The sequence below is a fragment of the Anomaloglossus baeobatrachus genome, chromosome 2 (genome assembly GCF_048569485.1).
Source record: "Anomaloglossus baeobatrachus isolate aAnoBae1 chromosome 2, aAnoBae1.hap1, whole genome shotgun sequence".
NCBI lineage: Eukaryota > Metazoa > Chordata > Amphibia > Anura > Aromobatidae > Anomaloglossus > Anomaloglossus baeobatrachus.
In genome coordinates, this window is record NC_134354.1 from 747,020,101 (window position 1) to 747,033,154 (window position 13,054).

Consider the following 13,054-nt stretch of genomic DNA (forward strand, 5'->3'; position numbering starts at 1 on the left):
CAAATTTAGAGAAAGAAAATAGGAAAAAATAGTTTTTAAGGTTAAAATGAGGGTCTGTCTTAAAATCCTATTGCGTCTTCTAATATCTCATCACGGGGGAGCAGCGGTGGTGGAGCGGTTCAGGAAGGTCACAGGAGGCAGGGTTGTCAATGCTGTGGGCTCAGAAGACAGAGTGTTGCGGCTCAGGAGGGTCAGTGGACGGAGGGTCGCCGATACTGCGGGATCAGGCGCCATTGATCTGCCTGCGTACTGTGAGCTCCATTAAAATGCCCGCAGTTGATGAGATTAATATCAAGAAAATGGCTGCGGAGGCAGCGCATGCCCAGATAGGACTCTGCGGCCATTTTCTTGAAGTTCATCACGTCAACAGCAGGCAATTCAATGGAGCCCGCAGACCACTGTCAGATCAATGGTGTCCGCCGCATCACTGACCCTCTGTCCTGTGACCCTCTTGAGCTGCTCCACTGCAGTGACACCCCCTCCTCCGAGCCCTCAGTATCACTGACCCCCTGTCTTGTTACCCTCCTGAGCCACTCCACTGCAGTGACACCCCCTCCTCCGAGCCCTCAGTATCGCCAACCCTACCAACTGTGACTCTGCTCCACCACCGCCGCTACGGTAGGCCATATCTGTTTTATAAGATGCACCCCTATTTTACCCCCAGTTTTGGGGAGAAAAAATGTATGCCTTATAATCCGGAAAATACGGTAGATTTCTTTTTTACCAAAAAGTCTTTAATGTTCTGTGTTCATTCATCCTAGTCTCTTTAAATCCTTCCAATTCTTCCTTTGTTTATGGATTGTGCAGTGAGCATTTCATTTAGCAAAATTTCCCATCCTTGTTAGACATTTCTGTCCTTTAGAACATACAGCCATTGAACCTTTCCTATCCTCTTTCAAAGTCCATTAAAATCTGCGTTTCTGATGTCCAACCTTAAAGTTCATAGAAACTATATACATGTAGTTTCTGTAAGAAATCATTCTATATAGAATTTCTTATCATTATGCTAAAGCAACAGACGATTGACATCATAATAATCAGGAAATCCAATAATTGTAATCTTCTTATAGAGAAAAATCTGCTTAGCCTCAATTATTTTAAGAATGTAATTTTCGATGAAAAAGTTATACGGATTTCTAGTTAATTTGCTGCACGTGCAACAAAACTGCGTCAAAACAGCTCTTTTCAAATTAAAAAGAAAAATGTTATAATTAGAAGATTCCACTCATTACAAGCCTATTAACACAGATGATACTCAGTAATTAAATAGATGCCTTGTTTACATCCCAGCATTTATTAAGTTTTTTATTTTTGTATTAATATTATTTTTAGTAATATTTAATTCTGCATAGAAATTGCCATCTTTGATACAATATGTGAAGAGTAGTATTAAAATTAAATTTCATTGTAAAATGAAATTTCCCAGACGATTCTTACTTTAAGGGATATGCAAAATACGTTGTTCCTATTATTATACAGTTAGATTAATATATTTTGAGTTAACATCAAATCGACCATGGCCTCATTTGTTTAAAAGATTAATCCCTTAATCTTCTTAAATTTTAAGGCCAAGAATTTTGATTAAAAAGATATTGTTGTTTTGAATGAATATCACATCACCACTGGGTCATTTATCATAATATGGCATATTTATCAAGCATGGGTAAATAATTGTGCTCGACTGAGGAGTGAAAAAAAAACATGTACTCAAAAACTCCTAGGCTTAGTCTATTATTAGTGATGTTTCTATTATTATTATTATTATTATTATTATTATTATTATTATTATTATTATTATTAATACTAGCTGTAGTACCCAGTGTTGCCCGGGATAGGAACTAAGTTTCTTTCTATCTGTCTCCCACTCTCCCTCTCTGTCTGTCTGTCTCTCTGTCTCCCAGTCTCTGCCTGTCTCTATCTGTCTGTCTCTATCCATCTCTGTCTCTCTCTATCCGTCTCTCCGTCTCTCTTTTTGTCTCTCTGCTTCTCTGTCGGTCTCTCTATCCATCTCTCTCTTTCTCTGTGTCTCTGTCTGCCTCTCTGTTTCTTTGTTTATCTCTCTGTCTGTCTATATCCATCTCTCTATCTCTGCCTCTCTTTCTGTCTCTCTGTTTCTCTATCTCTCTGTCAGTCTCCCTATCCATCTCTCTGTCTCTCTTTCTATGTCTCTGTGTCTGCCTCTCTGTTTCTCTGTCTATCTCTCGGTCTGTCTCTCTCTCTATCAGTCTTTGTCTCTCTCTGTGACTCTGTTTATCTGTCTCTCTGTCTGTCTCTCTCTCCCTGTCTGCCACTCTCTCTCTCTGCCTCTATCTCTCTGTCTTTGTCTATGTTTCTATCTCTTTCTGTCTTTCTGTCTCACTCTCAATCCGTCTCTCTGTCTTTCTGCCTGTCTCTCTCTATCAATCTCTCTGTCTCTCTTTATCTGTGTCTCTGTCTACCTCTCTGTTTCTCTGTCTATCTCTCTGTCTGGCTATCTCTCTCTCTATCCATCTTTGTCTGTCTCTCTGTCTCTGTGTCTTTCTCACTGTCTGTCTGTCTCTATCCATCTCTCTGTCTCTCTCTATCCATCTCTGTCTCTCTTTCTGTCTCTCTGTTTCTGCCTCTCTGTCAGTCTCTATATCCATCTCTCTGTCTCTCTCTATCCGTCTCTGTCTCTCTTTCTGTCTCTCTGTCAGTCTCTATATCCATCTCTCTGTCTCTCTTTCTGTCTCTCTGTTTCTCTGTCTATCTCTATCTCTCTCTATCAATCTTTGTCTCTTTCTGTCGCTCTGTTTCTCTGTCTCTATGTCTGTCACTCTCTCCCTGTCTGCCACTCTCTCTGTCTCTCTCCCTGTTTGCCTCTATCTCTCTGTCTCTGTTTCTATCTCTCTCTGTCTCACTCTTTATCCGTCTCTCTGTCTGTCTGCCTGTCTTTTTCTGTCTCTTTATTTGTCTCTCTATTTGTCTCTCTACCGATATCATATGACCTCACACATAAGCTTCTTATACTAATAATGTCCTTAGTTGCCTACCGCAACCAACCACAGCTCCTAATATTGACCTGTAGCTCCCAGCTCCATTGACTTTAATGTAAGTAGGTTTTTTGATGAATAACTGTAAAGCACGGGGTTAATTTTCCCTTCAAAGCATAATCTATGATTTTCCGTGAGTCAAATTAGGTGTATGTGCAAAATTTCAGGATTGTAAATGCAACAGTGCGGATTACTTTAGCGGACATACACACACACACACACACACACAAACACACACACATAAACACACACACATACATACACTCAGCTTTATATATTAGATTATTATTATTATTATTGTTACTATTATTATTTTTATTTATTATTATTATTATTTTTAGATTTCTTTCTTTATGTATTTTTTTAGTTTTTCCTACTCTGATCAATAAGTGAGACAGACTGTTTTGAAAGAAATTCACTTATTGGGGCCTAACCTTAGGTTTGGCCACTCAGATTAAAGCCCCATACACTATAGATAGATAATTTGCCTGTCAGCTACAACGGGTGAAATAAGTATTGAACATGTCACCAATTTTAACATGAATTTCTCACCAGATGTTAATAATAACCCATGTTATTCACACAGTCAAATTAGAAAGCAATCCTGCCACTTAGAAAAATAACATCAGCTGGTTCAACCGATGGCCTATAAAGAGCTGACTCATTACCAAAAAAACAAACAAGAAATAACTCATAATAAGTAAAACCAGTGAGCTGTCTCAAGACCTTTGCAACCTTATTGTTGCAAGACATACTGATGTCATTGGTTATAGACAACTTTCTAAAGTACTGAAGGTCTCAGTGAGCACTTTTAGGGCCATAATCCGGATGTGGAAAGAACATCATTTTACCATAAACTGGCAATGACCAGGTGCTCCTCGCAAGATTTCAGACAGTGGAGTGAAAAAATTATCAGAGGCGTTGTCAAAGAGCCAAGGAACCACACGTGGAGAGCTACAGAAAAAACTGAAATCAACAGGTACAATTGATTTTCTAAAAAACAATAAATAATGCACTTAATCACCAATTAATATTTAGTCAAGCCTTTGACATACTGGGAGAATATAGTCTGGTCACGTGAGAACAAAATTGAACACTTTGGATGCCATAAAACACATTGTTTGGAGGCCAAAAGACACTACATCTGACCCCCAAAACACCATACCAATTGTGACATTTGAACGTGGGAACATCATGGTGTGATGCTGTGTTTCAATCATATGATTGAAGGAAGGATGAATGGACTAATGCACCCAGACATTCTTGATAAAAATCTGTTGCCATATATCAGGATGTTGTATATGAAATGAGAGATGGCATGCCAGCAAGACAATGATCCCAAACACACAGCCGCGGAAACTCAGTTGGTTTCAGACAAATAACATAAAGCTGTTAGAATGGCCGAGCCGATCACTGGACCTGAATCCAATAGAAAATGTATGGAATAAACTAATGCTCAGAGTTCATAAGAGATGCTCATGGGACCTTCAGGATGTGAAGAGTGTTTGTGTGGAAGAATGGTACAAAATCACACCTGAGCAATGCATGCGACTAGTTTCTCCATACAGGAGGCGTCTTAAAACTGTCATCACCAACAAAGGCTTTTGTATGAAGTATTAATACATTTCAGTAAGCCTATTCAATATTTTTTCCCTGTTATTTTTCATTATTACACATCATTGCATTTATAAATATCTATGGTCTGATTTCTTTGCCTGTGTGGATTGGATGGGTGCTTATCAACATCCGGTGAGAAATTCATGTCAATAGCACCTTTAGAAATATAGTTACCTAGAAAATTGGTGATGTGTTCAATACTTATTTCACTTGCTGTTTCTTGCCCAACATTCCCATACACTTCTGAGAGAGCCACTGCCAGATATCTCTTATAGCAGAAAAGGATCGCAGTCCAAAATCAGTCATGCTGGATCATTTTTTCCTCAGACATCATCTGACAGGAGAGACGGGACCCCTATATACATTAGACTGTCAGCTGAACCAGTGAATTCTGGAAGATTCAGCTGATTGTAGTCCAATGCATTGGGGACTGAAAGGCTTATTCTCAAGTTATCTCCTGAGCAGCACACAGCTTTCCAGTCTCTTTTGCTTCTTGGTTTCAGGCAGGACGGTCTCTCCTCCTTGAGTGACAGTTCTGGTGAATAGCAGAGCAGTAGTATTTGTAGAGTTACAAAGCTCAGCCTCGGCACAAGTTCTGCAGTAATATATTTGCTATCAGTGCTTTCTTCTGAGTTTACTATGTTATCACTGTATTCACTTATAGAGATAACAGGGTAATAAAAAAGTACACACATCTGGAGAGTGAGAGCAGTGATTAGGAGAACGTCTGTGGGATTGTCTTGAAAGACTATAACACATTTGAACATTGGAAGTGGGGTGCAGTGTTTTCTGGACGGGTCCACGGGTCCATAGCAGAACCTTTGGTGAGCCACATGCGGCCCACGGACCTTATGTTGTGCACTCTTGGGTTATAAGATATCAAGGACCACCGATAGAATTCCTTTATTCAACTACTATACTGCATCTCATAATACTATTTTGGGTAGACTTAATTTGTATATATGGTTTTGTGCTAAAAAGGAATGTGTCACCATGCTTTTTTACTACCCCATCGAGAGCAACATAATGTAAAGACAAATACCCTCATTCCAGTGATGCGTCATTTAATGGGCTGTTTGCTGTAGTTTTGATAAAATGACAGGATATTATCACTAGAGGACCTGCCACCAGGTAGTCCTCCATAATCCTGAGCTCTGTATGGACCCTCTCCATCACTGATTGGCAGTTTTCTGCCTATGCACTGTGTACACAGAAAGCTGCCAATCAGCGGTGTGGGTGGGGTTATACAGAGTTCAGCCTTCAGAGAACTGGAGGAACTAAAGCAGATGAAACAATGATTTTAACAAAACTGCAGCAATCAGCCCAGTAAGTGACACATCGCTGGAGTCAGGGTCTCAGACTTTACATCATGAGGAAAAGTTTCCAGCAGTACTCAGGTTCTGGTGCACGAGTCCAGGGAAGGTGTCCTCAATGTATAAATGCCAGATCAGATCTCATACTTTGCACTGACGAGGGGCAATCACCTTGAAACACTGTGTCTGCAAATTGAGGTTCTGATCTGGCATAAATCCATATGAAAAGGCTTGTTAAAGGGTCACTTTTGACTTTTAGGATTGCTACTTCCAATAGGTGGCACTAGAGTTTGTCTCTTTCCTCCCTGAAGAGACAATTTGAATATTTCCCAGAGGAGCATTACAGCTATTAGCCTCCTTACTGGTAGCCAGATTGATTTGTCAGGTCTCCACAAGGAGAAAAGTTTTCCCCTTAGATCCCATTATAGCTTCTCCTACAGCCAGATCAGATCTCATACTTTGCACTGACGAGGGGCAAACACCTCGAAACACGGTGTCTGCAAATAAAGGTTCTGATCTGGCATAAATCCTAAGTCTTATGACAAGGCTCATTAAAGGGCCACCTTTGACTTTTAGGATTGCTACGTTCAATAGGTGGCACTAGAGTTCGTCTCCTTCCTCCCTGAAGAGACAATTTCAATGTAAAAAAGAACCGGCACTCCAAATGTTTCAAATTATAAGAATTTATTCCATATAATCATGGTTCAACTGCAAAATTATGTGTTTTGGCTAACATAAGCCTTTTCCAAAAGCAAGTTAACATCATTTTCATCATGTACAATCAAATATCACTGTGTAATAGTTATATACTAATGTCATGACATTTTTCTTGTGTGCTTCGTAGGTGCTGAAGGTCATGCCTGAAGTCGCATACAGTAAGAAAAAGACTAAATCCAAGACAATGTCTATAGTAGACATCCAGCTGGAGCACCACGAGAAGTGTGAATGCATCTGCAGTTCTCGACCACCTCGATAAGAATGAAAGAAGCAAAGGAAAAATCATATTCATGGACTTTTGTCGAATTTTCATTAATTTCCTTTTTGGCATCAGGATTTTAATAATCGCCATCTAAATATGTGCCGTGCTTGGGATACAGTGTTGCTTATGGAAATTATTACTTTCCGGAACTTTCTAAAACCAGTTTTGGGTTCTTAGTCAATGTAAAAGGATCAGGAAACGCTGTTATTGCTAAATATGTTTAGTGTTAGACCAAGGGTTCCTTGGGTCCACCAGAAGAGATGATGCTGAGGGTTCTTGTTTTTTCTTGGACGGAACATGTGACATCCACTTTTAATCCCTTGTAATCATTGTTGTTATCACTGTACACATAGGACGTACATATATGGATAATATCTAGTTGGGTATGTGTGAGTCTTTCTATAAGACATTGGTGAAAAGTGATTGGCTTCATGATAAGGAAATGGGGATGTCCTCATCGTGAGTTTGGAATTGTCTTCTGTGGCCCATATTTTGTCAGAGCCTGTGCCTTCTGAAGGATCTTTTTGTACTGGGCCATTCCAATAATATATATGTTCATAGTAGTAAGAGCCTTTGATCACATGACCAAAACATTAAAAAAAAGTTCCTCGAGAAGTAGCCCATATTGATGTCATAGACTAAAAATAAGACATTCAACCTAAACACTATTTCAGACCTATTTGTCCATCGCTGTCATCACCAACCTATGGTTCTATGTCAGTTGCCTAAGGCTATCCGAACCTAGAGCCAGTAACTGGGAACAACTGATTCAAAATAAGGTAAAATATGGACCTTTGGGGAAATCTAAAAGATTTTTTTTCCTGACCTGGACCTCAAAGAGTTTCCTAAATTAAAAAAAATCTAATATTAATATATATTTAAAAAATAAAAAACAATAACCCAGTTCCCCAACAACATGTAAAAATTATTAGTCTTGTTTTCAAAAATTGCCCAATCTTTATCTAAGGAGCAATGTAACAGTATGAAAAGGTACTAATGCAAGTCTAGACAATTAAAACCAGAGCCAGTAAATAACACAAATGATTAGTAAAAATCTATTATTCAACAGTTTATACCCCCAAAAAAAAGCCATGCATATTCTACTTTTTATTTTCTAAGATAAAGAGCAAATTCATAAAAATATTCGACCAAAGACCTTGAAAACACAAGTAGTGTTGAGCCTAGACAGGAGAGCTAACACGCGAAAAGTGCATGAAATATGTGAAGCACAAGTTCACAACCCAGTGTTTTTGAAAAACAAAACAATAATGAAAGGGTTTCTTTAGGGTGAGATTTTTCCGTTAGGTCATGAGGACATGTTGAGGATAAGAAAGGTACAAGGTAGGGTCCAAGAGCTCCAGCCAGGTTGCAGAACAAGAAAAAGGGTCATTACTTTATAAACATAAAATATTTTGATACACAGCCAAGATAACTGTCTGCTTTATCTGCACTGGGTACCAAAATATGGGGAACCAAAGGCAATTTTTCTAATTATTTATTTATATTTACACTCCACTTCGGGACCCAGACAGCTAGTGCGAGGGCAACCAATCGCAGACGCTGTCAGAGAGGGTGGGAGAGGGAAGCAGTGAATATTCATAAGCTTTAATGAGCGGACCCAGACAGCTAGTGTGAGCGCAATAAACCACAGACGCTGTCAGGAAGAGTGGGAGGGGGAAGCAGTGAATATTCATAAGCTTTAATGAGCGGACCCAAACAGCTAGTGTGAGCACAACTAACTACAGACACCGGCAGTCTGACTGCAACCAATCACAGACGCTGTCAGAGAGAGTGGGCAGGGGAAGCAGTGAATATATTCATGAGCTTTAATGAACGGACCTGAAAGCAGTGTGACAGCCACAGGAAAAACTCGGTAAGTATAAGGCTATGTGCGCACGTTGCGTACAGTTCACTGCAGAAATTTCTGCAGCGATCTGAAGAGCACATGTGCGCTTTAAATCGCTGCAGAAATGTCCATAGTGAAGCCGATTCCATGCGCTCTGCCTGCAGCTCCTCCCATAGACAGAGCAGGAGCTGCCGGCAAAGCGCACGGAAGAAGTGACATGTCACTTCTTTTTACGCAGCGCTTCGGCAGTAGCCGAAGCGCTGCGCTCTAAAGCGCCACGTGCGAACGGCCCCTGCACAATCTCCATAGACTGTGCAGGGGACGCAGGACGCATGCAGTTACGCTGCGCTACAAAGCGCAGCGTAACTGCATGTATTTACGCAACGTGCGCACATAGCCTAACTGTCTTGATTTTAAACCCATTTAACTTTATTTTTCTTTTTTTTTTAATTTATTTTTATTCGGGCTACTGAACCCTAACAGTAATACAGACTTCTAGGTGACACTAGATATCCGGTATGGACCCAGAACTTTACAGTTTGGGTTCACCCATCACTAATCATAACATGTCAGTCTTTGACTGAGGTTGATTTGCAGAGCAGATTTGCACTTTACCAAAGTTACATTTACCAATTTCTTTTATCTATGTAGTGAATGTGAGCTAACAGCAGACACTTTGGCCGTAAAAGCAATTAGACAGTTGGTCTGATTTTATGTGGACTAGATAACCAAAAAGCTGATTAGTTTCCATCTGTGCCTGTAAGTTTAACTATAGCACTTGTGTATTTCATTGGTTAAAAAAAAGTTGTACCTTTCTTAAGGTAGCCATAGACATTAAAAAATTACAGGCTGAACCAGCTTATTTTTCCAAGAGTGGGTGACCATACGGGGGAGTTGCCGATTTCCTCCAACACCAGTTGGTACGAAAAAGAAAGATCTGGCATATTGGATTTCAACATGGCCAATCGTTTTATTCTTATGGAATCTATTAGAACATGTTTGAACAGCTGACTATGTGTTTATTGGGGGAGTCGGGATCAATAGGTGTCAGCCACTTAAGAGCTCCTATGGTCACATTTAGGAAGAAGCCACCCTCACGATCAACTGATTGCTGGGCTGGTGGACAAGTTTCTCTAACCTTCATCCATCAGATAATACTGTCATATAAAGAAAATAAATCATTATTGTTAAGAAACCCTGTTCTTACTCATAACCTTCTGCCACCAATACTTAATATCGAAACAAAGGTCCATGAGTGACTGGACAACACTCAAGGTAGAAATCCATAGTAATAACAAACAGTCTAAAATATCACGTCCTAGAATTCAAGTGATGGACAGTCTATTGATATGTCTATATGACCTCTTAGTATGAGACTTTGGATTGATTTCCCTTTGTATTCCTTGGCATAACTTTGTATATTTATCCAATGCCTTACTTCTTTCTTTATTTTTAAAGCTCGTACAATTAACGATTATCAAAATGACTAAGAAATTCGGATCACAAGTTATGAAAACATTTTGTTGCCTCAAGTTTTGATCATGGATTTTGGATTTGCACTGTCGGAGCCGGTTAACACAAAACCTTAGAGGCCCTAACAGTCCTACCCTCTAGAAAAATCATTTGTAAATATCATGATTAATGTAGACAGCAGAATACAGATTATGCCAAACCTAAAATCAATGTAAGCAAAAAAAAATATATATGCTTGACATGCAGAACAGCAACACTCAACTTTCACAAGATTAGGATTGGATCTACTGTGTAACAAGAGCTTTGACTCTATGGTAAATCATCTAAATTATCAGTGATAGATGTCATAGAATATCCTCTAACCTGACACATTCTGTATTTTCCAGGTTATAGCAACATGGTTGGTATTTCCTAATTAGTTTCACACATATTTATCATTAATCATTATCACTAATTCCATAGTTTACAATTACTACAACCGGAACACTCTAAAATCTACGCGTCCTGCGCGATATGAGTTATTGTGGAATTTTTTTATTCTACTTTTTGTTATTTTAACTCTTGCATTCAATACGTTATATTCTTTCTCAACATTACAGGATATTTATGAAAAGATAAATATATTTAGAGGCTCTAAAAGAACCTTTTCTGCAATGCACCTTGGATAGTGGAGCAAGATCAGAGACCTCCAGTTTTGGCTTACATCGCAACAGTGTTTATTTCAAGGATAACTGAAATATAACCATATTCTCCTAAATTCAGACCTCTGGGTTTACATTTCGTACCCCCAGGCATATACTGACCCAGATCTACTATATTTGGACTACTGATTAATGATAATCTCATGTCTATGGATGATCTAATCCACAACAAAATGTTTAGGGATTACTATGCTTCCATGATGTTACCTGGTGTAGTGTAGTTTTCTACGGGAATATTCTGAGCATAAAAAATATACATTCCTTATATCAGGGTTCAATTATAAATGTGTATGTATATATATATGTAGTGGGGAAAATTAGTATTTGATACACTGCCAATTTTGCAACTTCTCCCACCTATAATTTTTATCATAAGTAACTTCAACTGTAATTAAAAAACAAACAGAAAATCACATTGTATCATTTTTAAATAATTAATTTGCATTTTATTGCATGATTTTATTGCATGAAATAAGTATTTGACACAATAGAAAGATAGAACTTAATATTTAGTGGAAACCTTTGTTTGCAATTACAGAGGTCAGACATTTCTTGCGTTCTTGACCAGGTTTGCACACACTGCAGCAGGGATTTTGGTGACTCTTCCATACAGATCTTCTCCAGATCTTTTAGGTTTTGGGGCTGTCACTGGGTAACATTAAGTTTCAGCTCCCTCCGAAGATTTTCTGTTGGGTTTAGGTCTGGAGACTCGCTAGGTGCAGCAGGACATTGAAATGCTTCTTACAGAGCTGCTCCTTAGTTGCCCTGGGTGTGTGTTTTGGATCATTGTCATGAAGTCCCAGCCATGACCCATCTTCAATATTCTTACTGAGGGAACGAGGTTGTTGGCCAAAATCTTGCGATACATGATCCCATCCATCCTCCCTTCAATATAGTGCAGTTGTCATGTTCCCTTTGTGGAAAAGCACTCCTAAAGTATGATATTTCCACCGTCATGCTTCATGGTTGGGACGGTATTCTTGGGGTTTGTACTCATCCTTCTTCTTCCTCCAAACACGGAGAGTGGAGTTAATACCAAAAGTTCTATTTTGGTCTCATCTGACAACTGACCTTCTCCGATGCCTCCTCTGGATCATCCACATGGTCATTTGCGAATGTCAAATGGGTCTTTACATGTTCTAGTGTGAGAAGGGAGACTTTGCGTGCTCTGCAGGATTTAAATCTATGACGGTGTAGTGTGTTAGTAACAGTAATCTTTAAGAATGTGGTCCCAGCTCTCTAGGTCATTGACCAGGTCCTCCTGTGTAGTTCTGGGCTGATTCCTGAGGTGAGATCTTGCATAGAGCCCCAGACCAAGTAAGATTGACAGTCATCTTGTGTTTCTTCCATTTTTTAATAATTGCGCCAGTGATTGTTGCCTTCTCACCAAGCTGCTTGCCTATTGTCCTGTAGCCCATCCCAGCCTTGAGCAGGTTGACAATTTTGTGTCTGATGTTCTTAGACAGCTCTTTGGTTTTGGCCATGGTGGAGAGGTTGGAGTGTGATTGATTGATTGTGTGGACAGGTGTCTTTTATATAGATAATGAGATCAAACAGGTGAAATTAATACAAGTAATGAGGCAGAGTAGGAGCTTCTTACAGAAACAATAACAGGTTTGTGAGAGCCAGGATTCTTGCTGGTTGGTCGGTGATCAAATACTTATTTCTTTCAATAAAATGCAAATTAATTATTTAAAAATCATACAATGTGATTTTCTGGATTTTTTTTATATTGTCTGTCACAGTTGCAGTATACCTATGATAAAAATTACAGACCTCTCCATTCTTTGTTAGGGCCGTTTCACACATCCAGCATTTCACCGGATCGCCGGATCCGTCACATTCCAGTACAGTGTAATACAGTACAATGGCATCACGGCAACCTCCGGTCACATGCCGTCATGTGAACGGAGCATGTGACCGGAGCTTGCCGCGATGCCATTGTACTGTATTACACTGTACTGGAGTCTGACAGATCCGGCAACCCGGTAAAATTCCGGATGTGTGAAACGGCCCTTAGGGGGCAAACTTGCAAAATAAGTAGCGTAACAATCAAATGTTTATTTTTCTCATTGCATATATATATATATATATATATATATATATATATATAT

General features: G+C 39.3%; 1 protein-coding gene across 1 annotated transcript in view; it reads left to right on the plus strand.

The window, feature by feature from the left end:
- The window catches only part of PDGFD (platelet derived growth factor D), a 309,522-nt gene extending 296,733 nt beyond the window's left edge, over positions 1-12,789 (plus strand). Inside the window, exon 7 of the mRNA XM_075337454.1 lies at positions 6,786-12,789. Coding sequence (XP_075193569.1) covers positions 6,786-6,917 — 132 coding nt within the window. The 3' untranslated portion in view covers positions 6,918-12,789. The remainder of the gene's footprint in view (positions 1-6,785) is intronic.
- Positions 12,790-13,054: the final 265 nt, after the last annotated feature.